Source organism: Pseudophryne corroboree, chromosome 11 (assembly GCF_028390025.1).
Source record: "Pseudophryne corroboree isolate aPseCor3 chromosome 11, aPseCor3.hap2, whole genome shotgun sequence".
Classification (NCBI taxonomy): domain Eukaryota; kingdom Metazoa; phylum Chordata; class Amphibia; order Anura; family Myobatrachidae; genus Pseudophryne; species Pseudophryne corroboree.
Genome location: NC_086454.1, coordinates 134,383,869 through 134,407,561, shown reverse-complemented (window position 1 = coordinate 134,407,561; position 23,693 = coordinate 134,383,869). Strand labels below are relative to the sequence as shown.

At 45.5% G+C, this 23,693-nt stretch overlaps 1 protein-coding gene across 3 annotated transcripts in view; it reads left to right on the top strand.

The window, feature by feature from the left end:
* Window positions 1-23,693, top strand: part of PPP2R5B (protein phosphatase 2 regulatory subunit B'beta) — a 134,102-nt gene that overhangs the window by 62,428 nt on the left and 47,981 nt on the right. For all 3 annotated transcript variants that reach the window (XM_063944833.1, XM_063944831.1, XM_063944832.1), the window contains exons 5-7: window positions 1,945-2,037; window positions 5,674-5,804; window positions 15,897-15,956. In XM_063944833.1, coding sequence (XP_063800903.1) covers window positions 1,945-2,037; window positions 5,674-5,804; window positions 15,897-15,956 — 284 coding nt within the window. The remainder of the gene's footprint in view (window positions 1-1,944; window positions 2,038-5,673; window positions 5,805-15,896; window positions 15,957-23,693) is intronic.

Below are 23,693 nucleotides of genomic sequence, written 5' to 3'. Positions count from 1 at the left end.
CGGTCAGGAGACCGCCGGTCAGCCATACTACACCCATAATGAGTATACAACACTACTGTCCTTAATTTTATCATAGGCAGAAGTAAGGTCTCATTAGTGCATTTGTAGAGGTTACATATATCATGTCCACTACACAATGTTACAAAATGTCCCAGTTATGCTGTCGCTGGGTTACTCACCTGTCACCCTGTTCCTGATTCCGCTCCTTAGCAAGCATGTTGCATCTGTTAATATCCTGCAGGTCAGGATATCCTGTTTTGCCGAGTTTCTTGCCTGAGAAGTCTGACCAGCATACAAACACTTCTTGTCTGACAGAAGGTGCCAGTGCAATGTTGTCCACAGCCTAGCTGTTTGCTATTGCAGGGAGCTCCTACAGATTGTTATCTTTCCTAGTGACTCCAAGTGCAGATTACCATCCTGCTGCACTCTCTTCCAGTCCATTATCCTGCGCCATAGGTTCTAGTCCGATATGCTGCGCCATAGGTTCTAGTCCGATATCTTGTACCATTGGTTTTAGTCTGATATCTTGTTCCATTGGTTCCAGTCCAATAACCTGTACCATCGGTTCTATTACGGTGCTCCTATTATTCTGGTTTCATCCTGGTGATCCAGCATCCAGTACCATCCTGATTCCTGCTATCTCTTTCCACCCATGGTACACTGGCACTAGTACTGAGAAACCCGGTCAGAGGGTCACGACCTGAGTGTTGGGGGCGCAGCTAATTCCAAACTCCCTTGTGGGGGTCCCTGGTGAAGACACCCAGCACATTAGAATCTGCGCCTTCTTATACAGTCTCTAGAGGAAGTCTTGCACGATGATTAGCCTGTGTGCTTCCTACTGAAGCAACTGTATGAGTAATGCATTCATTTAGGCACTGCAGGGTTGTATAAGCAGAATAGTGGCTGCCTAGTACAGTATATTTGTACATGCAGTGCCGGATCACCAAATAGACAGAATAGGCACCGGCCTATGGGCTCTGCATCATTTAGGAGCCCCATGACAATGGATTAAAATAATATTAATTTGATCTTAAAAAAAATTACAGTCAAGCTTTCTTAAATTGTTTCCAAAAATTTTTTTAAAAATGATCAACGAAACTAAAACTTTAAAGACTCTACATAAAAACATAGACATCAGATTCACAGTACAGTTTCCAGGTCGTAGACTGTTGGTTGGTAAAATTAAAAACGTATTAGGAGATCATTTGGGAGGGGGGCCCCTGAGATTTCGACTGCCTAGGGGCCTCCACAGGGTTTAATCCAGCAGTGGGTACGTGGTAACAGTCCTTCACTGCAGTGGCTTTTACGCTGGTAAGTAAAGATATTGCTGTACACCTTTGAACAATTATTAAAAGTCCAGAGACACTAGGCAACTATTCATTGGCCATTAATTAGGGGTTTTCTGTTTTTAAACGGTCTATAAAGAAAATCTCAAGTTTTTTAAATGTACAGATGAAGCCGCACTCATCCAGTGCGGCTCCATCGCATACGTGCACTCCCGGCGTAACTAGGCGATCCGTCCGCCTAGTCACGCCGAGAGTGCACAGAGACGCTTCCCATTCTAGTGAATGGGGCATGTGCGCATCACGGATGTGGCTCCATCTGTACTTTAATTTATAGATCCATACTTGTGAATATTATTGCATGTTCTTTAAGATCAGGGAATATGAATTTTAGATGAACTGTCCCTTTAAGTGATTTTTGGTGAGGTTGGCACATGTATAAAGGAGGAATTTACCATGGTAACTGCTTATGTAGAATCATTTACCTGGCAAAGCTTTCACTAAAAGCATATTTATTTTATACATACGAACCTTTTCAAGTAACTTTACATCTATTTAATCCCTTCCACATGAATATTTACCTCAACTTATTCCAATACCTTTTCATATCTGTGCTGGTGCCATTTTTATGATTCTTACTCTGCTTTATGTACATGTATAGCTGGTATATGAATTCTTCCTCCGCTTCCTGGAGAGTCAAGATTTCCAGCCATCACTGGCCAAGAGATATGTGGACCAGAAATTTGTCCTCATGGTGAGTACATCCCTTTATGGTTCTCATGATACAGGGTGGCCATAATTAAACCTCACCTATTCATAGCTATTGGTACCTTAGTCGTGACAAACAGCCCCACTTGGCGTTCCACATCCCAGGCAGTTCGTCTGCTGTGAGCGTCTTTCTTGCTTAAAATGTACTCTTTATTTGTATAAATAAAACCACTAAGCAACAAAACTTCTTTGCTAAATTGCAATGATCAATTTAATGAGACATGTGTACATCTGTGTGAATGAGTCTGAATCTGTATACCAAGTGCTATGATGCAGCAGCTGCAGCTTTTTCTCACGCCAAGTTCCATGGTGCTTTATCTGCGACTTTTTAGTTGCTTAATTAAAAATAAGGGCCCAATTTAGTGTGTGTGTGTGTGTGTGTGTGTGTGTGTGTGTGTGTGTGTGTGTGTGTCTTTCTTTCTCATATATATATATATATTTTTATATATATATATATATATATATATATATATACAGTGCCTTGCTATAGTATTAACCCCACCCCCCCCCCCCCCCATTTTGCATTTTTCATGTTTTGTTGCCTCTCAACCTGGAATTAAAATGGATTGTTTGAAGGTTTGCATCATTTCATTCACAGAACATGACTACAACTTTTAAAGTTTTTTTTTTTATTGTGAAGCAAACAACAAATAGGACAAAATGACAGAAAACTTCAGTGTGCATAACTATTCACCCACCTAAAGTCAGTACTTTGTATAGCCACCTTTTGCTGCAATTACAGCTGCAAGTCGCTTTGGATAAGTCTCTATGAGCTTGCCACATCTTGCCACTGGGATTTTTGCCCATTCCTCAAGGCAAAACTGCTCCAGCTCCTTCATGTTGGATGGTTTCTGCTTGTGAACAGCAATCTTCAAGTCTGATCACAGATTCTCAATTGGATTGAGATCTGGTCTTTGACTAGGCCATTTCAAAACATTTAAATGTTTCCCCTTAAACCACTCGAGTGTTGCTTTAGCAGTATGCTTCGGGTCATTGTCCTGCTGGAAGGTGAACCTCCGTCCCAGTCTCAAATCACAGGCAGACTGAAACAGGTTTTGCTCAAGAATATCCCTGTATTTAGCACCATCCATCTTTCCCTCAACTCGAAACAGTTTCCCAGTCCCTGCTGCTGAAAAACATCCCCACAGCATGATGCTGCCAATACCATGTTTCACTGTGGGGATGATGTTCTTGGGGTGATGGGATGTGTTGGGTTTGCGCCAGACATAGCATTTTCCTTGGTGGCCGAAAAGTTCAATTTTAGTCTCATCTGACCAGAGCACCTTCCTCCATACATTTGGGGAGTCATCCACATGCCTTTTGGCAAACTCAAAACGTGCCTTCTTATTTTTAACACTAAGAATATTTTGTGCAGATCCATCACATAAAATTCAGTTAATTTTTTTTTTTTAAATACAATGTAACAAAATAGGTAAAAAGCCAAGGGGGTGAATACTTTAGCAAGACTAGATATATATATATATATATATATATATATATATATATATATACACACACAGTGTGTGTATGTGTGTGGGTATATATATATATACACATACATACATACATACATACATACATACATACATACACACACACACACAGAGTGCTATGCAATAGTGTTATGCAGGTGTGAAAAAAAATCTGCAAAGTAGTAAGTGCTTTCAAAAATAGAAGTGTTAATAGTTTAATAGAAGTGTTAATAGTTTATTTTTAGCAATTAACAAAATGCAAATTTAATGAATAGAAGACACCTCCTAAGAAAATCAGTATTTGGTGTGACCACCCTTTGCCTTCAAAACAGCATCATTTCCTCTAGGTACACTTGCACACAGTTTTTGTAGGAACTTTGCACAGAGGTTGTTCCAAATATATTGGAGAACTAACCACAAATCTTCTGTGGATGTAGGCTTGTTCAAATCTTTCTGTCTCTTCATATAATTCCAGACAGACTCGATGATGTTGAGATCAGGGCTCTGTGCAGGCCATGTCATCACTTCCAGGACTCCTTGTTCTTCTTTACACCGAAGATAATTCTTAATGACATTGTCTGTATGTTTGGGGTTGTTGTTCTACTACAGAATAAATTTAGAGCCATCAGACTTCTCCCTATGGTGGTATTGCATGATGAATAAGTACCTGCCTGTATTTCTCAGCATTGACGCACAAAGAAGCGGGCAACATTGAGGACCGTAGACACAGTGGTCGGCCAAGGAAACTTAGTGCATCAGATGAAAGACACATCATGCTTACTTCCCTTCGAAATCGGAAGATGTCCAGCAGCGCCATCAGCTCAGAACTGGCAGAAACCAGTAGGACCTAGGTGCACCCATCAACAACCAGAAATGGTCTTCATGGAAAAAGTGTGGCTAAAAAGCCATACCTGCAACATAGAAATGAGGCCAAGCAACTGAACTATGCATGAAAACAGAGGAACTAGGGTGCAGAAAAATGGCAGCAGGTGCTTTAGACTGATGAGTCCAAAGAACCTTATCAGTTCAAAGGGTATGAGAGCGGTGTAATAATGAGTGTCTGCAGGCAACAGTGAAGCAGGATGTAGGTGTCTTGCAAGTTTGGGGCTGCATTTTAGAAAATGGAGTTGGGAATTTGGTTGGCATTAATGGTTTCCTCAATACTGAAAAATACGGGCAGGTGCTTATCTATCTTGCAATACCATCAGGAATGTGTCTGACTCCAAATTTATCCTGCAGCAGGACAATGACCCCAAACATACAGACAATTTCACTATCTTCAGTGTAAAGAAGAACAAAGAGTCCTGGAAGTGATGATATGGCCCTGACAGAGCCCTGATCTCAACAGCAAGTCTGTCTGGGATTAAATGGAGAGACAGAGGGATTTGAGCAAGCCTACATCCTTCAGATGATCTGTGGTTAGTTTGGAACAAGCTACTACTTTCAAAAATTGTGTGCAAGTGTACCTAGAAGAATTGATGCTGTTTTGAAGGCAAAGGGTGGTCACCCCAAATATTGATTTGATTCCAATTGCTGTTCTGTTCATTCACTTTTGCATTTTGTTAATTGATAAAAAATAAACTATTTACGTTTCTATTTCTTGAAAGCATCTTACTTTGCAGCATTTTTTAGATTTTGCTAAGTGTAAACAGAACAATAATACATGACTGAATAATTAGATTTTTGCAAATATTGGAGATTACCTTAATTACAGTATTTATTTTCTTGTAAAATAATTTCCTAACTTTGCAGCTTGCACAGATTGTTCTTCTTCTGTCCTGGAAAAATTAGGCCATAGGGTAGATTTACTAATACTTCTAAAAAGGAAAAGTGGAGGTGCTGTTTAAACAAAAGCAGACAATTACATTTTAGGTACCATTATCAACCCTAGAATATGATAGTTTCCAGAATATTTTAATTTTTGGTTAAAAGATTATGGAACTTATGAGATTTTGGTGAATTTTGCGCTACATTTTAAACAACAATCAGCTGGTTTTGCCCTATAACTTATTGGCACATAAAATCTAGCTGGTAAACTTGCTACAGTCACGAGGGTTCTGTAATGACTGGAGCTATTACATAACCTTCTTATTCTCTGTATTATATTTCTTCCATGTTTCACCCATGAAATATCATCTGTGCTCTTGAAGCTCCTGGATCTGTTTGATAGCGAGGACCCCCGTGAGCGGGAATATTTGAAAACCATTCTGCATCGCGTCTATGGAAAATTCCTGGGGCTCAGAGCATATATCAGAAAACAGTGCAACAATATTTTTCTCAGGTACAGTTTATAACAAAATTGGTTTCTCTTTTCTCTGTGCATTCATAGTAGTCCGTAACATGGCTGGGTGGCATATTGGTATAAAATCACATACACCGCTCAGTCACTTAGGACAGGTGGACCTCTGTGGTGTAGACCATATTGCCAGCACATGCACCGCTCAGTCACTTAGGATAGGTGGACCTCTGTGGTGTAGACCATATTGCAGCACATGCACCACTCAATCACTTAGGACAGGTGGGCCTCTATGGTATAGGCCATATTGCAGCATACGCACTGCTCAGTCACTTAGGACAGGTGGACCTCTGTGGTGTAGACCATATTGCCAGCACATGCACCGCTCAGTCACTTAGGATAGGTGGACCTTTGTGATGTAAGCCATATTGCAGCACATGCACCACTCAATCACTTAGGACAGGTGGGCCTCTATGGTATAGGCCATATTGCAGCATACGCACTGCTCAGTCACTTAGGACAGGTGGGCCTCTGCGGTATAGACCATATTGCCAGCACATGCACCGCTCAGTCACTCAGGTGGGCCTCTAAAATTTATATAACAACCACATATAAATGTGTATAGACTAATATAAAGCGTTTTATACACATTTTAATTAGAGATGTGCGGGTTCGGTTTTACTCGGATTTACTCCGGGCTCGAAACGGCATCTTATTGGATCACGGATGTCACGCGTTTTGGATAGCCAATAAGCAAAACCCGAAATACCTGAGTAAATCCAAGTAAAACTGAACCTGCTCATCTCTAATTTTAATCAATTTAGAAGCTTTTGGGAGGCTTGGGCATGAGCATACACTTGCCTCTCGTTTCAAGATCCTGCAGAGACTGATGGGAATTTTTCGCTCTGTCCATTTTTCCCTCTGTCCATGTGCATTTTTCGTCATATTTATGGATTTTCATTATATAACCCCATTCTGAAATGGCATTATATAAAGTAAAATTTTATTGGGAAGTTTAACATTTTGATGCATGGTGAATAGCATAAAATGTTAAACCACAATAGAGATCAAGAGATTGATCCCTACTGTACGATATTCAGCGAGATGAGTAGGAACAGAGAAGATAATTGCGTTCTCTTCTCCATTAACCCTTTTTATAGCGGCGTTATGTTAAAAATGCAGAAACACTCATTTCTGCACTTTTAGCGAGAAAATAAACATCCTGAATAGAGCCCAAAATTAGGAAAATATGCTCATCATTTTTCTCTAACGTCCTAAGTGGATGCTGGGGACTCCGTAAGGACCATGGGGATTAGCGGCTCCGCAGGAGACTGGGCACAACTATAAAGAAAGCTTTTAGACTACTGGTGTGCACTGGCTCCTCCCACTAAGACCCTCCTCCAGACCTCAGTTAGATTCTTGTGCCCGGCCGAGCTGGATGCACACTAGGGGCTCTCCTGAGCACCTAGAAAGAAAGTATATTTAGGTTTTTTATTTTCAGTGAGATCTGCTGGCAACAGACTCACTGCAGCGAGGGACTAAGGGGAGAAGAAGCGAACCTACCTAACAGGTGGTAGTTTGGGCTTCTTAGGCTACTGGACACCATTAGCTCCAGAGCGATCGACCGCAGGACCCGACCTTGGTGTTCGTTCCCGGAGCCGCGCCGCCGCCCCCCTTACAGAGCCAGAAGCACGAAGAAGGTCCGGAAAATCGGCGGCAGAAGACTTCAGTCTTCACCAAGGTAGCGCACAGCACTGCAGCTGTGCGCCATTGCTCCTCATGTACACCTCATACTTCGGTCACTGATGGGTGCAGGGCGCTGGGGGGGGGCGCCCTGAGGGCAATAAATAACACCTTGGCTGGCAAAATATACATCATATATAGTCCCAGAGGCTATATAGATGTAAAATTACCCCTGCCAGTATCACAGAAAAAGCGGGAGAAAGTCAGCCGAAAAGGGGGCGTGGCTTCTCCCTCAGCACACTGGCGCCATTTTTCCCTCACAGTTCCGCTGGAAGGAAGCTCCCTGGCTCTCCCCTGCAGTCTGAGAATACTACAGAAGGGTAAAAAAGAGAGGGGAGGCACTAAATTTAGGCGCAGTATAGTTATATATATATATATATATATATGTAATATATATAAAAAAGCAGCTATAGGGAAAACACTCATTGATAGTGGGATCCCAGTGTTATATAGCGCTCTGGTGTGTGCTGGCATACTCTCTCTCTGTCTCTCCAAAGGGCTTTGTGGGGTCCTGTCCTCTGTCAGAGCATTCCCTGTGTGTTTGCGGTGTGTCGGTACGGCTGTGTCGACATGTTTGATGAGGAGGCTTATGTGGAGGCGGAGCAGATGCCTGTAAATGTGATGTCACCCCCTGCGGGGTCGACACCTGAGTGGATGGTGCTGTGGAAGGAATTACGTGATAGTGTCGACTCCTTACATAAAAGGTTTGACGACATACCTAATGTGGGACAGCCGGCTTCTCAGCCTGTGCCTGCCCAGGCGTCTCAAAAACCATCAGGGGCTCTAAAACGCCCGCTACCTCAGATGGTTGACACAGATGTCGACACAGATACTGACTCCAGTGTCGACGACGAAGAGACTAATGTAACTTCCAGTAGGGCTACACGTTACATGATTGAGGCAATGAAAAATGTGTTGCACATTTCTGATGTTACCCCCGGTACCACAAAAAAGGGTATAATGTTTGGAGAGAAAAAACTACCAGTAGCTTTTCCTCCATCTGAAGAGTTAAATGAAGTGTGTAAAGAAGCGTGGGCTTCCCCTGATAAAAAGATGGTAATTTCTAAGAGGTTACTAATGGCGTACCCTTTCCCGCCAGAGGATAGGTCACGCTGGGAAACATCCCCTAGGGTGGATAAAGCGCTCACACGCTTGTCAAAGAAGGTGGCACTACCGTCTCCGGATACGGCCGCCCTGAAGGAATCTGCTGATAGAAAGCAGGAGGCTATCCTGAAATCTATATATACACACACAGGTGTGATACTGAGACCGGCTATAGCTTCAGCCTGGATGTGCAGCGCTGCTGCTGCGTGGTCAGATTCCCTGTCAGGAAATATAGATACCCTAGACAGGGACACTATTTTGCTGAACGTAGAGCATATAAAAGACGCACTTTTATACATGAGGGATGCACAGAGGGATATTTGCCGGCTGGCATCCAAAATTAGTGCAATGTCCATTTCTGCCAGGAGAGGGTTATGGACTCGGCAGTGGACAGGTGATGCAGATTCCAAACGACACATGGAAGTTCTGCCTTATAAGGGTGAGGAATTGTTCGGGGATGGTCTCTCGGACCTCGTTTCCACAGCAACAGCTGGGAAGTCTACATTTTTGCCCCATGTTCCCTCACAACCAAAGAAAGCACCGTATTATCAGGTACAGTCCTTTCGGCCCAATAGGGGCAAGCAGGTTAAAGGCGCGTCCTTTCTGCCCAGAGGCAGAGGTAGAGGGAAAAAGCTGCAGCATACAGCCAGTTCCCAGGAGCAAAAGTCCTCCCCCGCTTCCTCTAAGTCCACAGCATGACGCTGGGGCTCCACAGGCAGAGCCAGGTACGGTGGGGGCCCGTCTCAAGCATTTCAGCAATCAGTGGGCTCGCTCACGGGTGGATCCCTGGATCCTTCAAATAGTATCTCAGGGGTACAAACTGGAATTCGAGACGTCCCCCCCCCCCCCCGCCGTTTCCTCAAATCTGCCTTGCCAACCACTCCCTCAGGCTGGGAGGCAGTGTTACAGGCAATTCAAAAGCTGTATTCACAACAAGTGATAGTAAAGGTGCCCCTACTTCAACAAGGAAGGGGTTACTATTCCACAATGTTTGTGGTACCGAAACCGGAGCGGTTCGGTGAGACCCATTTTAAATTTGAAATCCTTGAACACATATATCAAAAAATTCAAGTTCAAGATGGAATCGCTCAGGGCACTTATTGCAAGCCTGGACGAGGGAGATTACATGGTATCGCTGGACATCAAGGATGCTTACCTACATGTCCCCATTTACCATCCTCACCAGGAGTACCTCAGGTTTGTGGTACAAGATTGTCATTACCAATTCCAGACGTTGCCGTTCGGTCTCTCCACGGCTCCGAGGGTCTTTACCAAGGTAATGGCGGAAATGATGATACTCCTTCGAAGGAAGGGAGTTTTAATTATCCCGTACTGGGACGATCTCCTGATAAAGGCGAGGTCCAGAGAGCAGTTGTTGGTAGGGGTAGCACTATCTCGGGAAGTGCTACAACAGCACGGCTGGATTCTAAACATTCCAAAGTCACAGCTGGTCCCTACGACACGCCTGCTGTTCCTAGGGATGGTTCTGGACACAGAACAGAGAAAAGTGTTTCTCCCGGAGGAGAAGGCCAAGGAGCTGTCATCTCTAGTCAGAGGCCTCCTAATACCAAAACAGGTGTTGGTGCATCACTGCACGCGGATCCTGGGAAAAATGGTAGGTTCCTACGAAGCGATTCCATTCGGCAGGTTTCATGCAAGAACCTTTCAGTGGGACCTGTTGGACAAGTGGTCCGGATCGCATCTTCAGATGCATCATCTGATAACCCTGTCTCCAAGGACAAGGGTGTCTCTGCTGTGGTGGCTGCAGAGTGCTCATCTTCAAGAGGGCCGCAGATTCGGCATACAGGACTGGGTCCTGGTGACAACGGATGCCAGCCTTCTAGGCTGGGGAGCAGTCACACAGGGAAGAAACTTCCAAGGACTATGGTCAAGTCAGGAGACTTCCCTGCACATAAATATTCTGGAACTAAGGGCCATTTACAATGCCCTAAGTCAGGCAAAACCCCTGCTTCAAAACCAGCCGGTACTGATCCAGTCAGACAACATCACGGCAGTCGCCCATGTAAATCGACAGGGCGGCACAAGAAGCAGGACGGCAATGGCAGAAGCCACAAGGATTCTCCGATGGGCGGAAAATCACGTGTTAGCACTGTCAGCAGTGTTCATTCCGGGAGTGGACAACTGGGAAGCAGACTTCCTCAGCAGGCACGACCTCCACCCGGGAGAGTGGGGACTTCATCCAGAAGTCTTTCAAATGATTGTAAACCAGTGGGAAAAACCACAGGTGGACATGATGGCGTCCTGCCTCAACAAAAAGCTAGAAAAATATTGCGCCAGGTCAAGAGACCCGCAGGCGATAGCTGTGGACGCTCTGGTAACACCGTGGGTGTACCGATCGGTTTATGTGTTCCCTCCTCTTCCTCTCATACCAAAGGTACTGAGGATAATAAGGAGAAGAGGAGTAAGAACTATACTCATTGTTCCGGATTGGCCAAGAAGAGCGTGGTATCCGGAACTTCAAGAAATGATGTCAGAGGACCCATGGCCTCTACCGCTCAGACAGGACCTGCTGCAGCAGGGGCCCTGTCTGTTCCAAGACTTACCGCGGCTGCGTTTGACGGCATGGCGGTTGAACACCGGATCCTGAAGGAAAAGGGCATTCCGGAGGAAGTCATTCCTACGCTGATAAAAGCTAGGAAAGAAGTAACCGCAAACCATTATCACAGAATATGGCGAAAATATGTTGCGTGGTGTGAGGCCAGGAAGGCCCCAATGGAAGAATTTCAGCTGGGCCGGTTCCTGCACTTCCTACAGTCAGGGGTGACTATGGGCCTTAAATTGGGTTCCATTAAGGTCCAGATTTCGGCTCTATCGATTTTCTTCCAGAGAGATTTGGCTTCACTACCTGAAGTTCAGACTTTTGTTAAGGGAGTGCTGCATATTCAGCCCCCTTTTGTGCCTCCAGTGGCACCTTGGGATCTCAACGTGGTGTTGGATTTCCTAAAATCACATTGGTTTGAGCCACTGAAAACCGTGGATTTAAAATATCTCACGTGGAAAGTGGTAATGTTGTTGGCCTTGGCTTCAGCCAGGCGTGTTTCAGAATTGGCGGCTTTGTCATGTAAAAGCCCTTATCTGATTTTCCATATGGATAGGGCAGAATTGAGGACTCGTCCCCAGTTTCTCCCCAAAGTGGTATCAGCTTTTCATCTGAACCAACCTATCGTGGTGCCTGCGGCTACGAATGACTTGGAGGCTTCCAAGTTGTTGGATGTAGTCAGGGCCCTAAAAATTTATGTTTCCAGGACAGCTGGAGTCAGGAAGACTGACTCGCTTTTTATCCTATATGCGCCCAACAAGTTGGGTGCACCTGCTTCTAAGCAGACTATTGCTCGCTGGATCTGTAGTACGATTCAGCTTGCACATTCTGCGGCTGGACTGCCGCATCCTAAATCAGTAAAAGCCCATTCCACGAGGAAAGTGGGCTCTTCTTGGGCGGCTGCCCGAGGGGTCTCGGCTCTTCAACTTTGCCGAGCTGCTACTTGGTCAGGGGCAAACACGTTTGCAAAATTCTACAAATTTGATACCCTGGCTGAGGAGGACCTTGAGTTCTCTCATTCGGTGCTGCAGAGTCATCCGCACTCTCCCGCCCGTTTGGGAGCTTTGGTATAATCCCCATGGTCCTTACGGAGTCCCCAGCATCCACTTAGAACGTTAGAGAAAATAAGAATTTACTCACCGGTAATTCTATTTCTCATAGTCCGTAGTGGATGCTGGGCGCCCATCCCAAGTGCGGATTGTCTGCAATACTTGTATATAGTTATTGCTTAACTAAAGGGTTATTGTTGAGCTATCTGTTGAGAGGCTCAGTTGTTATCATGCTGTTAACTGGGTATTGTATCACGAGTTATACGGTGTGATTGGTGTGGCTGGTATGAGTCTTACCCGGGATTCAAAATCCTTCCTACTTGTGTCAGCTCTTCCGGGCACAGTATCCTAACTGAGGTCTGGAGGAGGGTCTTAGTGGGAGGAGCCAGTGCACACCAGTAGTCTAAAAGCTTTCTTTATAGTTGTGCCCAGTCTCCTGCGGAGCCGCTAATCCCCATGGTCCTTACGGAGTCCCCAGCATCCACTACGGACTATGAGAAATAGAATTACCGGTGAGTAAATTCTTATTTTTGGGTTTATCTGTAGTCTCAATTAGCAGATATCAGATGCTGAAATTCTCCTCCAAGATAATATGTCAAAACATCATATTGTGATATTTAACAGAAAATATTGTCCTCTCTGAAATATTATCTCAGATTCAGTTGTCAAAAAGGTCCTGTACTCGTGTATTACAGGACTTATCCCAAAAATATCCCTCGGTATCAGTTTATCAGCAAATGTCAAGCACATAACAGTGAGATAGATTTAGTTTTCTCTAATATGGCATACCCTGTTGGTGTCTCTCCGTATCAATACATTTACATTTCCCCACTTGTAAATATGTTAATGGTGTGCTAAAGATAAAGTGGAGAGAGTAGTTCCGGTGCCTTTCTGCCGTTTCTGCTCTCCTGCCATGTGCATTGCAGTGAAGTGAACGAGTGACAGGGTGAGAACTTCAGAGGGAAGACAAAAGGGGCTTCTGCTTTAGTGTGATTTCTGCTGTAAGTGCACTGATATCAGAGACATGGCAGTGCAATTCCAGTCAGGTCCCACACTGTGAGAGAGCTTGTAGGAAGAACAGTACCTGAGTGGGTTGTGTGTATAGATAGGACTTGTCACCCATTTTCCTCTTAGAGTCATCCAGGGATCCCACGTTAGGATGTACGTTTCACCTTAATCTTTCTCAAACAAGGCATCAGCAAAAGTCATAGGCCCTCATTCCGAGTTGTTCGCTCGCTAGCTGCTTTTAGCAGCATTGCACACGCTAGGCCGCCGCCCTCTTGGAGTGTATCTTAGCTTAGCAGAATAGCGAAAGAAAGATTAGCAGAACTGCTACTAAATATTTTCTTGCAGTTTCTGAGTAGCTCCAGACCTACTCCTAGATTGCGAACAGCTCAGTCCGTTTAGTTCCTGGTTTGACGTCACAAACACGCCCTGCGTTCGGCCAGCCACTCCCCTGTTTCTCCAGACACTCCCGCGTTTTTCCCTGACACGCCTGCGTTTTTTAGCACACTCCCGGAAAACGCTCAGTTACCACCCAGAAACGCCCCTTTCCTGTCAATCATTCACCGATCAGCAGTGCGACTGAAAAGCGCCACACGAACAACAGCAAATCTACTAAGTTTTGCGTAAAATAACTTAGCGCATGCGCTCTGCGTACCATGCGCATGCGCATTTAGCAACAAATCGCAGCATAGTGAAAATCGGCAATGAGCGAACAACTCGGAATGACCACCATAGTAAAGGGCTGGTGGGGTTCGAGAGGAAGATTTTATTTTTGACATCTCTCATACTTCACAAATTGCCAAGGTTTTAGTGATTGACTTTTACTGACAATTAGAAATTTCCCTTGCTGAAACCTTTTCATCGAACAGATTTAATTACAGTTTTTCTAGGCTCTCTTTCATGGTGAAAACTGAATGCCACATTTATATACACACATACTGTAGTACAATTTAAATAGCTAACATCTTGACACAAACACACATTCTGAAGATAAAATAAAACATAAATATGGATGAATAGATTTCAATCTGTAACCAAAGATGCAATTTATTTAGCATATCAGCAACAGTGAATACATGCACATGAGAAGCTCATGCATTTCTCTGCTGGTCTTTCTCCTCTGATCACAGGGTGTGCTCGGGCCTGTGTCCATCAAAGTAATCTGAAAAATTTTAAAAACATAATTGATTAATTTTTTCATTGTTGCGACAGTTTTGCAAGATGGTTTAGAGGGTGTCAATTTTAAATTGGAACAAATTTATCTTGTTTAATTGCCTTGGACAGTGGGTTCACTGTTCCCTTCCATGTTTCAAAGGTCAAGTTTGCAACTCACAGTTATAGATTATATTAATATATTTTTATGTAACATTTGCTTAAGCTTAAATGGATACATTTTATAGTTTTGTTACATTTCATTATTTAAATGGTGAGCATTACTTTTCTCTGGTTTCTTCTCACATGGAAAACCATTACAAATATGGGGGGTCATTCCGAGTTGTTCGCTCGCAAGCGGATTTTAGCAGATTTGCTCATGCTAAGCCGCCGCCTACTGGGAGTGAATCTTAGCATCTTAAAATTGCGAACGATGTATTCGCAATATTGCGATTACACACCTCGTAGCAGTTTCTGAGTAACTCCAGACTTACTCGGCATCTGCGATCATTTCAGTGCTTGTCGTTCCTGGTTTGACGTCACAAACACACCCAGCGTTCGCCCAGACACTCCCCCATTTCTCCGGCCACTCCTGCGTTTTTTCCGGAAACGGTAGCGTTTTTTCCCACACGCCCATAAAACGGACTGTTTCCGCCCAGTAACACCCATTTCCTGTCAATCACATTACGATCGCCAGAACGATGAAAAAGCCGTGAGTAAAATTCCTAACTGCATAGCAAATTTACTTGGCGCAGTCGCAGTGCGGACATTGCGCATGCGCATTAAGCGGAAAATCGCTGCGATGCGAAGATTTTTACCGAGCGAACAACTCGGAATGACCCCCATGCTACAATACAGCCATTAACCAGCTCAAACAAGCGTGAACATGGTTAAACCTTTCACTTTGATAGAATTTAATACTGTACATTTTGTAGTTTATTTAAAGTACAAGATCTATGAATGAATTTTTTACTTTGCAGATGACGTGACAAACATGTTTGAGTAAAACTAAATTGAGTATCTCTAACGACTATGACCCTCCTGGTAATGTCCTAAAAGTTTCATTGTAAACAAACAGTACAGATCTATGGGCCCTACACACATGCCGATTTGTGTTAAAGATATGAACGATCTCGTTCATAAATGAATGAGAACTCGTTCATATCTTTCAGTGTGGAGGCTCCAGCGATGAACGATGTGCGGCCCCGCGCTCGTTCATCGCTGGTCCCCCATCGGCTGTGCATGCAGGCCAATATGGACGATCTCGTCCATATTTGCCTGCACTTCAATGGAGCCGCGTGACGGGGGGAGTGAAGAAACTTCACTCCCCCCGTCACTGCCCCCCGCTGCCGGGTCGCCCGTCGGCAGTATCCGCTGTCGGACAGCTCGGCGGCGGATCGGCCAATGTGTAGGGCCTATATTGGTAGCAAGTGATAAGATGCAAATGATTGTACAAGTTACAAGGGTAATATTACTAATTGTGATTTTGTTTTTTTTGTTTCTCTTATTTTGCTTTTATTATAGATTTATCTATGAGACAGAACGGTTTAATGGTGTAGCAGAGCTTCTGGAAATCCTGGGCAGGTGGGTGATGGATACACATATTCTTTAATCCTTTAATTGGACACTGACCTTTGAACTCTGGGTGAAGATGGGGGGGGGGGGGGGATTAAGGCCAGTGGAAAATTCCACCAGACATTGCTGCAATGCCCAGCTGTGCACACAATGGGAACTTGCCGACATCGCATATTTAAATGTGAGGGGAAACTTGTGATGTTGTCAGGTGCAGTGTGATATCCTGGTATGGAACATCACAATGATGTTGAGAAATTGAACTCCCATCTTTATGTGCCCTTGTCACACGAACACAAGACTCGACACTTTACATGTTACTGTTCCCAGGGTTGGATAAAAAACGGAACAGACCGGACCAGTTTCCTGCATCAAACCTTGCCATTCTTGAGCTTGTAGTGCCGTGTCCCATCCAGGGCGTGTCTGTGACAGGTGTCTCCGGGGAGATGGGGAGGGACCGATTATACCTCCCCATATGGTTCGGAGATGGTGTAATAACCAAAACGGTCTGGGCCATACGATGAGCCTCTAATCTCCTCGTCCTCACCTCCCTGATGACAGCTGTCACAGGCCCTGGACAGAACACCCCTCGGAAGGGGATGGACGGAAACAAGTACTACAAGCTCCAGAATGGCGCAGTTTGCTACAGGGAGCCGGTCTGGTGTTCCGGGGTCCGGACCGTTCTGGTTTTTACCTAATCCCCTGTTCCCTCATATTAGACAGGATTGTCTGGGTTGACACAGAAATGTGACAAATATGATGACTGCAAGGACAAAAGTGCTATATTTATTATATATGTCCTTTCCATGTGATTGAAGTTAGTGGATCTGTATCTAGAAATGTACTGTACTGCTGATTTGCAGCTGGAAGGTATTGTGATAAGGTATGATCTTCAGGAAACTAAGATGTGGCAGTCAGCAGAGACATCAGGGCTTCTGGAGGAAATAAAAGGCCACAGAGGAGGGTAAGCCCTATACATGTCCCCTCTTCACCCTTTAATCTCATTTAGGTAACATTGTTTTACATAATCAGATTCCATTTCTGTGTTTCAGTGCAAAACTACTGTAGGTGCATTTTGTGCATCTCATTTGCATTTAGCACAGATTTCCTTTGTCCTGCCCAATTCCTTGTTGATTATTAACCAGATGGGATACAACTCTACAGATGACACATTGGTCCATCCCGCTTCTGATGTAAGGCACATATGATATTTTATCACAAGGGGTAAAATATATTCGCTACTGTACAGTATTGCATTTTTTTTACAGAATTGCGGCTATGATAATATGTGACTACTATTTTCTGCTTTCCCCTTGTGCACCAGTGTGTGACAGAGAGTACAAGCCCTGAGATGCCACTTTCAGTGTCTGTGGATGGTGTGATTGTGTCGGTGGTTCTGAACACTCTGCCATCTGCGCACCATCGCGAACACCATCAACACTTGTGATAGCCAGTGACTTACTCAGTGTTTTCATCTCAAATTCCACTAAACATGGCCTCTGTGGCTGTGAGTCTGCATTTGGGAATGCAGCCACGTTCACTGACATGCCCATTAAACTCCCATAAGATTCCCGTGCGAAGGCCTTTTTCCGCAAACGCTTCAGGTCAGTCACTGCCCAGGCACACCCACTGTTTTGCTCCACTGTAAGCGACACCATGGGCAACAGCGGTCTCTGTGCACACTCGGGGAATGCATGCGCCATATGGGGTTTACTGGCGTTTTTGCACATTAGGAAAATATCGCTCTTCTATGCAAACATTGGCATTGCGCCACCTCTGAACTGGACCCTTAGTATCTCTTATACTTTTGCTGATCGTTCCCATGGCTCCTGCTGATCTGCAGACCTCTCTTATGTTCTTCCTTCTATAATATTACTAACTGTGTTAAGTGCTCTCCTGCTTTCCTCTCTTTTTTCCAGTCTTTCCAGTTGACACTATCTATTTGGATATGCTCAATACATGATTTTTTAAAACTACTGTACTATACCAAGCTTAACTCAAACTCCTATATTTTACATAGGGACTGATGTGAATAGACAATTATTCTCTGTAAAGCGCTGCAGAATATGTGTGCACTATAGAAATAACTGGTAATAAATAAATAAATAATATTGCGTAAACAGGATCATATGGAAAGCACTTTCTTACTATGTATTAAATCAGACATTTTAAGATGCATTATTCTCTATTCTAGGTTATGTGCTGCTCCTGGACTTTTTTTATTTTATTTTTTACTAATGATTGGAATAGCCCCTATGTTTGTGCTATATTGTTGATAGTGCCCCACCCTCATACAGTCATTGTATGTTCCCAGTAGATCAAAGAGGAGATAAATCCTTACCTTGGTGGATTAGGCCACCCGATATCCTGAGGATGTGGAAAAGATAGCATTGTCTTTTTAGCGGTATTTGGTAAAGTAAGTTTCCCCGTGAGATCCTAAGCAATCAGGAAAATTGGTTATTAAATGAACTGTTCAAGTGCCTCTTGGCAGAATGTGGAGTGAGGCAGTTCTGTTCTAGCCCTTACCATCCACAAACTAACTGGCTGTGCAAGTATTTTCTCTATGGCAGGCACTGCATTTGTGAACACAGTACCCCTATTCTAAGAGTTTTGTGAGGGAGAATTAGCAACACAGTATAGTCTTTGTATAGTACATAGTGTGGATGAGAGCAGTTTAACCTCCTGGAAGCAAGAGTGTATGCAGCCAGGGCCGGATCTAGACTTTGTGCGCCCCGGGCGAAAAAATAGGGTTGTGGCTTCACGAAGAAGGGGCGTGGTCAGTTATGTCCCCTGTAGGGTTGTGCCCCCAGTAGAGTTGTGCCCCCTAGTTGCACCGTGCCCCCAGTACTGTGCCCCCTGTACAGTTGTGCCCCTAGTTGCGCCGTGCCCCCAGTACTGTGCCCCCTGTACAGTTGTGCCCCTAGTTACGCCGTGCCCCCAGTACTGTGCCTCCTGTAGAGTTGTGCCCCCTAGTTGTGCCGCTTAAAAAAAAATAGGATTTTGGTACTTACCGGTAAATCCTTTTCTCCTAGTCCGTAGAGGATGCTGGGGACTCCAAAAGGACCATGGGGTATAGACGGGATCCGCAGGAGCTTGGGCACACTGAAAAGACTTCAACTGGGTGTAAACTGGCTCCTCCCTCTATGCCCCTCCTCCAGACCTCAGTTATAGGAACTGTGCCTAGGAGAGACGGACATTTTGAGGAAAGGATTTTTCTTGTGTAAACTAAGGGCTACAAACATACCAGCCCACACCACAAACATACCGTACAACCGGAGTAACAGTAAACCAGATAACAGTATGAAATAACAGCAACAAGCTGAAAACCAAAAATACACAACCCGTGTATAAACCAAGTTAACCTACAAGAATACACTGCAAGTAACAGTCCGCACTGGGATGGGCGCCCAGCATCCTCTATGGACTAGGAGAAAAGGATTTACCGGTAAGTACCAAAATCCTATTTTCTCTTACGTCCTAGAGGATGCTGGGGACTCCAAAAGGACCATGGGGTTTATACCAAAGCTCCAGACCGGGCGGGAGAGTGCGGACGACTCTGCAGCACCGAATGAGCAAACGCAAGGTCCTCATCAGTCAGGGTATCAAACTTATAGAACTTAGCAAAAGTGTTAGAACCTGACCAGGTGGCCGCTCGGCAAAGCTATAAAGCCGAGACACCTCGGGCAGCCGCCCAAGACGAGCCCACTTTCCTGGTGGAATGGGCTTTTACCGACTTCGGCACGGGTAGCCCGGCCGAAGAATGAGCCTGCTGAATTGTACTACAAATCCAGCGTGCAATAGTCTGTTTTGAAGCAGGATGACCAATCTTGTTAGAAGCATACAGGACAAACAGCGCCTCAGTTTTCCTGGCAAGAGCCGTTCTGGCGACGTAGATCTTCAAAGCTCTCACCACATCCAGAGACTTTGGAACTGCCACAGCATCCGTAGCCACCGGCACCACAATAGGTTGGTTAATGCGAAACGAAGACACCACCTTCGGTAAAAATTGTTGACGAGTCCTCAATTCTGCCCTATCTGAATGAAAAATCAAGTACGGGCTCTTATGAGATAAGGCCGCCAACTCAGACACCCGCCTGGCAGACGCCAGCGCCAACAACATTACTACCTTCCAGGTGAGAAACTTCAACTCAACCTTACGCAAAGGTTCAAACCAGGGAGACATGAGAAACTGTAAGACCACGTCAAGATCCCATGGAGCCACAGGAGGCACAAACAGAGGATTGATATGCAATACTCCTTTCACAAACGTCTGAACCTCAGGGAGGACAGCTAATTCCTTTTGAAAGAAAATAGACAATGCCGAAATCTGTACTTTGATGGAGACCAATTTCAGGCCTGCATCTACACCTGCCTGCAAAAATGGAGAAAACGACCCAAATGAAAATCTTCCGCAGGAGCCATTTTAGTCTCACACCAGGAAACGTACTTCTTCCAAATACGGTGAAAATGTTTTGCCGTAACCTACTTCCTAGCCTTAATGAGAGTAGGAATGACCTCCCCAGGAATACCCTTACGAGCTAAAATCTGGTGCTCAACTTCCATGCCGTCAAACGCAGCTGCGGTAAGTCTGGAAACACGCACGGACCCTGCAACAACAGGTCCTCTCTTAGAGGAAGCGGCCAAGGATCTTCCACAAGTAATTCCTGAAGATCCGGATACCAGGCCCTTCTTGGCCAATCTGGAACGACGAGAATCGCCTGAACCCTTGCTCGACGAATGATCCCCAGTACCTTTGGAATGAGAGGAAGTGGAGGGAACACATACACCAACTTGAACACCCACGGAGACACCAGGGCATCCACCGCGCTGGCTTAAGGGTCTCTTGACCGGGAACAATACCTCGGGAGCTTCTTGTTGAGACGAGACGCCATCATGTCGATCAACGGAATTCCCCAACGCTTCGTCACTTCCGCAAAAATTTCTTAGTGAAGAGCCCACTCTCCCGGATGGAGATCGTGTCTGCTGAGGAAATCTGCTTCCCAGTTGTCCACTCCCGGTAGGAAGACTGCTGACAGGGCGCTCACGTGTTGTTCTGCCCAGCGACGGATTCTTGTGGCCTCCGCCATAGCCGCCCTGCTCCTTGTTCCGCCTTGACGGTTTATATGTGCCACCGTTGTGATGTTGTCTGACTGTACCAGGACAGATCGACCCTGAAGAAGGCTTCTTGCTTGTAGCAGGCCGTTGTAAATGGCTTTCAACTCGAGAACATTTATGTGGAGAGACGCTTCCTGGAGCGACCATCTCCCCTGGAAGTTTCTTCCTTGGGTGACAGCACCCCAGCCCCGGAGACTTGCATCTGTTGTCAGAAGCACCCAGTCCAGGATACCGAAACGGCGTCCTTCTAGGAGGTGAGAACTTTGTAGCCACCACAGAAGAGAAATTCTGGCTCTGGGAGATAAACTGATCTTCCTGTGAATGTGCAGGTGAGACCCGGACCATTTGCTCAGCAAATCCCACTGAAACACCCGGGCATGAAACCTGCCAAACGGAATGGCTTCGTACGCCGCAACCAGTTTTCCCAGAACCCGAGTACAGTGATGGATGGACACACTCTTCAGCCGCAGAAGTTCCCTGACCATAGACTGCAGTTCTAGAGCTTTTTCTTCTGGAAGAAATACTCTTCGTAACTCCGTGTCCAGAATCATGCCCAGAAAAGACAGCCGAGTGGCCGGAATCAACTGAGATTTCGGCAAATTTAGCACCCAACCGTGCTGTCGCAGCACCAACAGTACCAAATTCAGACTCCTCAGCAAGCGTTCCTTGGACCTCGCCTTTATCAGGAGATCGTCCAAGTACGGGATAATCATAACCCCTTGCCTGCGAAGGAGAACCATCATTTCTGCCATGACCTTGGTGAAAATCCTCGGGCCCGTGGAAAGCCCGAACGGCAACGTCTGAAATTGGTAATGAGAATCCTGTACCGCAAACCTTAGGAAAGCTTGATGCGGAGGATATATCGGGACGTGTAAGTAGGCATCCTTTATGTTGACTGACGCCATAAAGTCCCACCCTTCTAGACTGGCAATCACCGCTCGAAGAGATTCCATCTTGAACTTGAAAACTTTCAAGTATGGATTTAGGAACTTTAGGTTCAGAATCGGTCTGACCGAACCGTCCGGTTTCGGCACCACAAAAAGGATCGAGTAGAACCCCCCCGTTGAGACGGGGGAACGGGAACAATGACCCTCTGATGACACAACTTTTGTATTGCTGCCAGCACCACCTCCCTGTCCGGAAGAGACACTGGCAGGGCCGACATGAAAAACCGGTGAGGGGGCGTCTCCTGAAACTCCAGCCTGTAACCCTGAGATACAATGTCTAGAACCCACGGATCCAAGTCCGACTGGACCCAGACCCGACTGAAGCACTGCAGACGGCCCCCCACCGATTCGGACTCCCCCAGGGAAGCCCCAGCGTCATGCGGTGGACTTGGTAGTGGCAGGGGTGGACTTCTGGTCCTGGGCGCCTGACACTGCAGGCGACTTCTTTCCCCTTCCTCTACCTTTTGAAGCGAGAAAGGACGAACCTTTTCCTCGCCCGTATTTATTTGGACGAAAGGACTGCATCTGTTGATGTGGTGGCTTTTTGTGTTGTGTGGGAACATAGGGAAGAAAAGACGACTTACCCGCAGACGCGGTAGAAACCAGGTCCGCCAAGCCTTTCCCAAACAGGACATTACCTTTGAAGGGTAACGCTTCCATAGCTCTCTTGGAATTGGCATCAGCATTCCATTGATGGATCCACAGCGCCCTCCTGGCCGAAATAGACATGGCATTGGCTCTTGACCCCAAGAGACCAACATCCCTCGCCGCATTCTTCAGGTAATCTGCAGCGTCCTTGATATAACTAAGAGTCAAAAGAACAGTATCTTTATCAAGGGTATCCATATCAGCAGCTAAATTCTCAGCCCATTTAGCAATAGCACTACTCACCCACACCGACGCCACAGCAGGTCTGAGCAATGCACCCGTATTAGTGAAAATGGACTTCAGAGACGTCTCCAGCTTGCGATCCGCCGGATCCTTGAGAGCTGCCGTGTCAGGAGACGGAAGCGCCACCTTCTTAGACAAACGAGATAAAGCTTTATCAACATTAGGAGATGCCTCCCATTTTCCCATATCAATAGAGGGGAAAGGTTACGCCATGTAAATCCTCTTGGGAATCTGCCACCTCTTGTCCGGCGACTCCCAAGCCTTTTCACAAAGAGTATTCATCTCATGAATGGGGGGAAACTGCACCTCAGGTTTTTTTATCTTCAAACAAGCAAATCCTTGTTTCCTGTATGGCAGGTTCCTCAGAAATGCGTAACACATCTTTTATAGCCACAATCATGTACTGAATACTCTTAACTAATCTTGGATGTAAAGGAGCCTCAGTGAAGTCGACATCGGACTCCGAATCCGTGTCGGTATCAGTATCCACTACTTGAGTAAACGGCCGCTTTATCGACCCCGAAGGGGTCTGTACCTGCGACAAAGCATCCTCCATGGATTTTTTCCACACCTGTGTCTGTGATTCAGATTTATCTAATCTCTTTGATAAAGAAGCCACATTAGAATTAATTGTATTCAACAGTGCAAGTAAATCAGGTGTCGGCTGCACCGACAGAGCCAACTCCAGACCCGCATCTGCCCCCCCAATAACCTCCTCCGGTGAATAACATTCAGCCTCAGACATGTCGACACCTAGTATCGACCCACCGACACACACATACAATGCTTCAGCCAG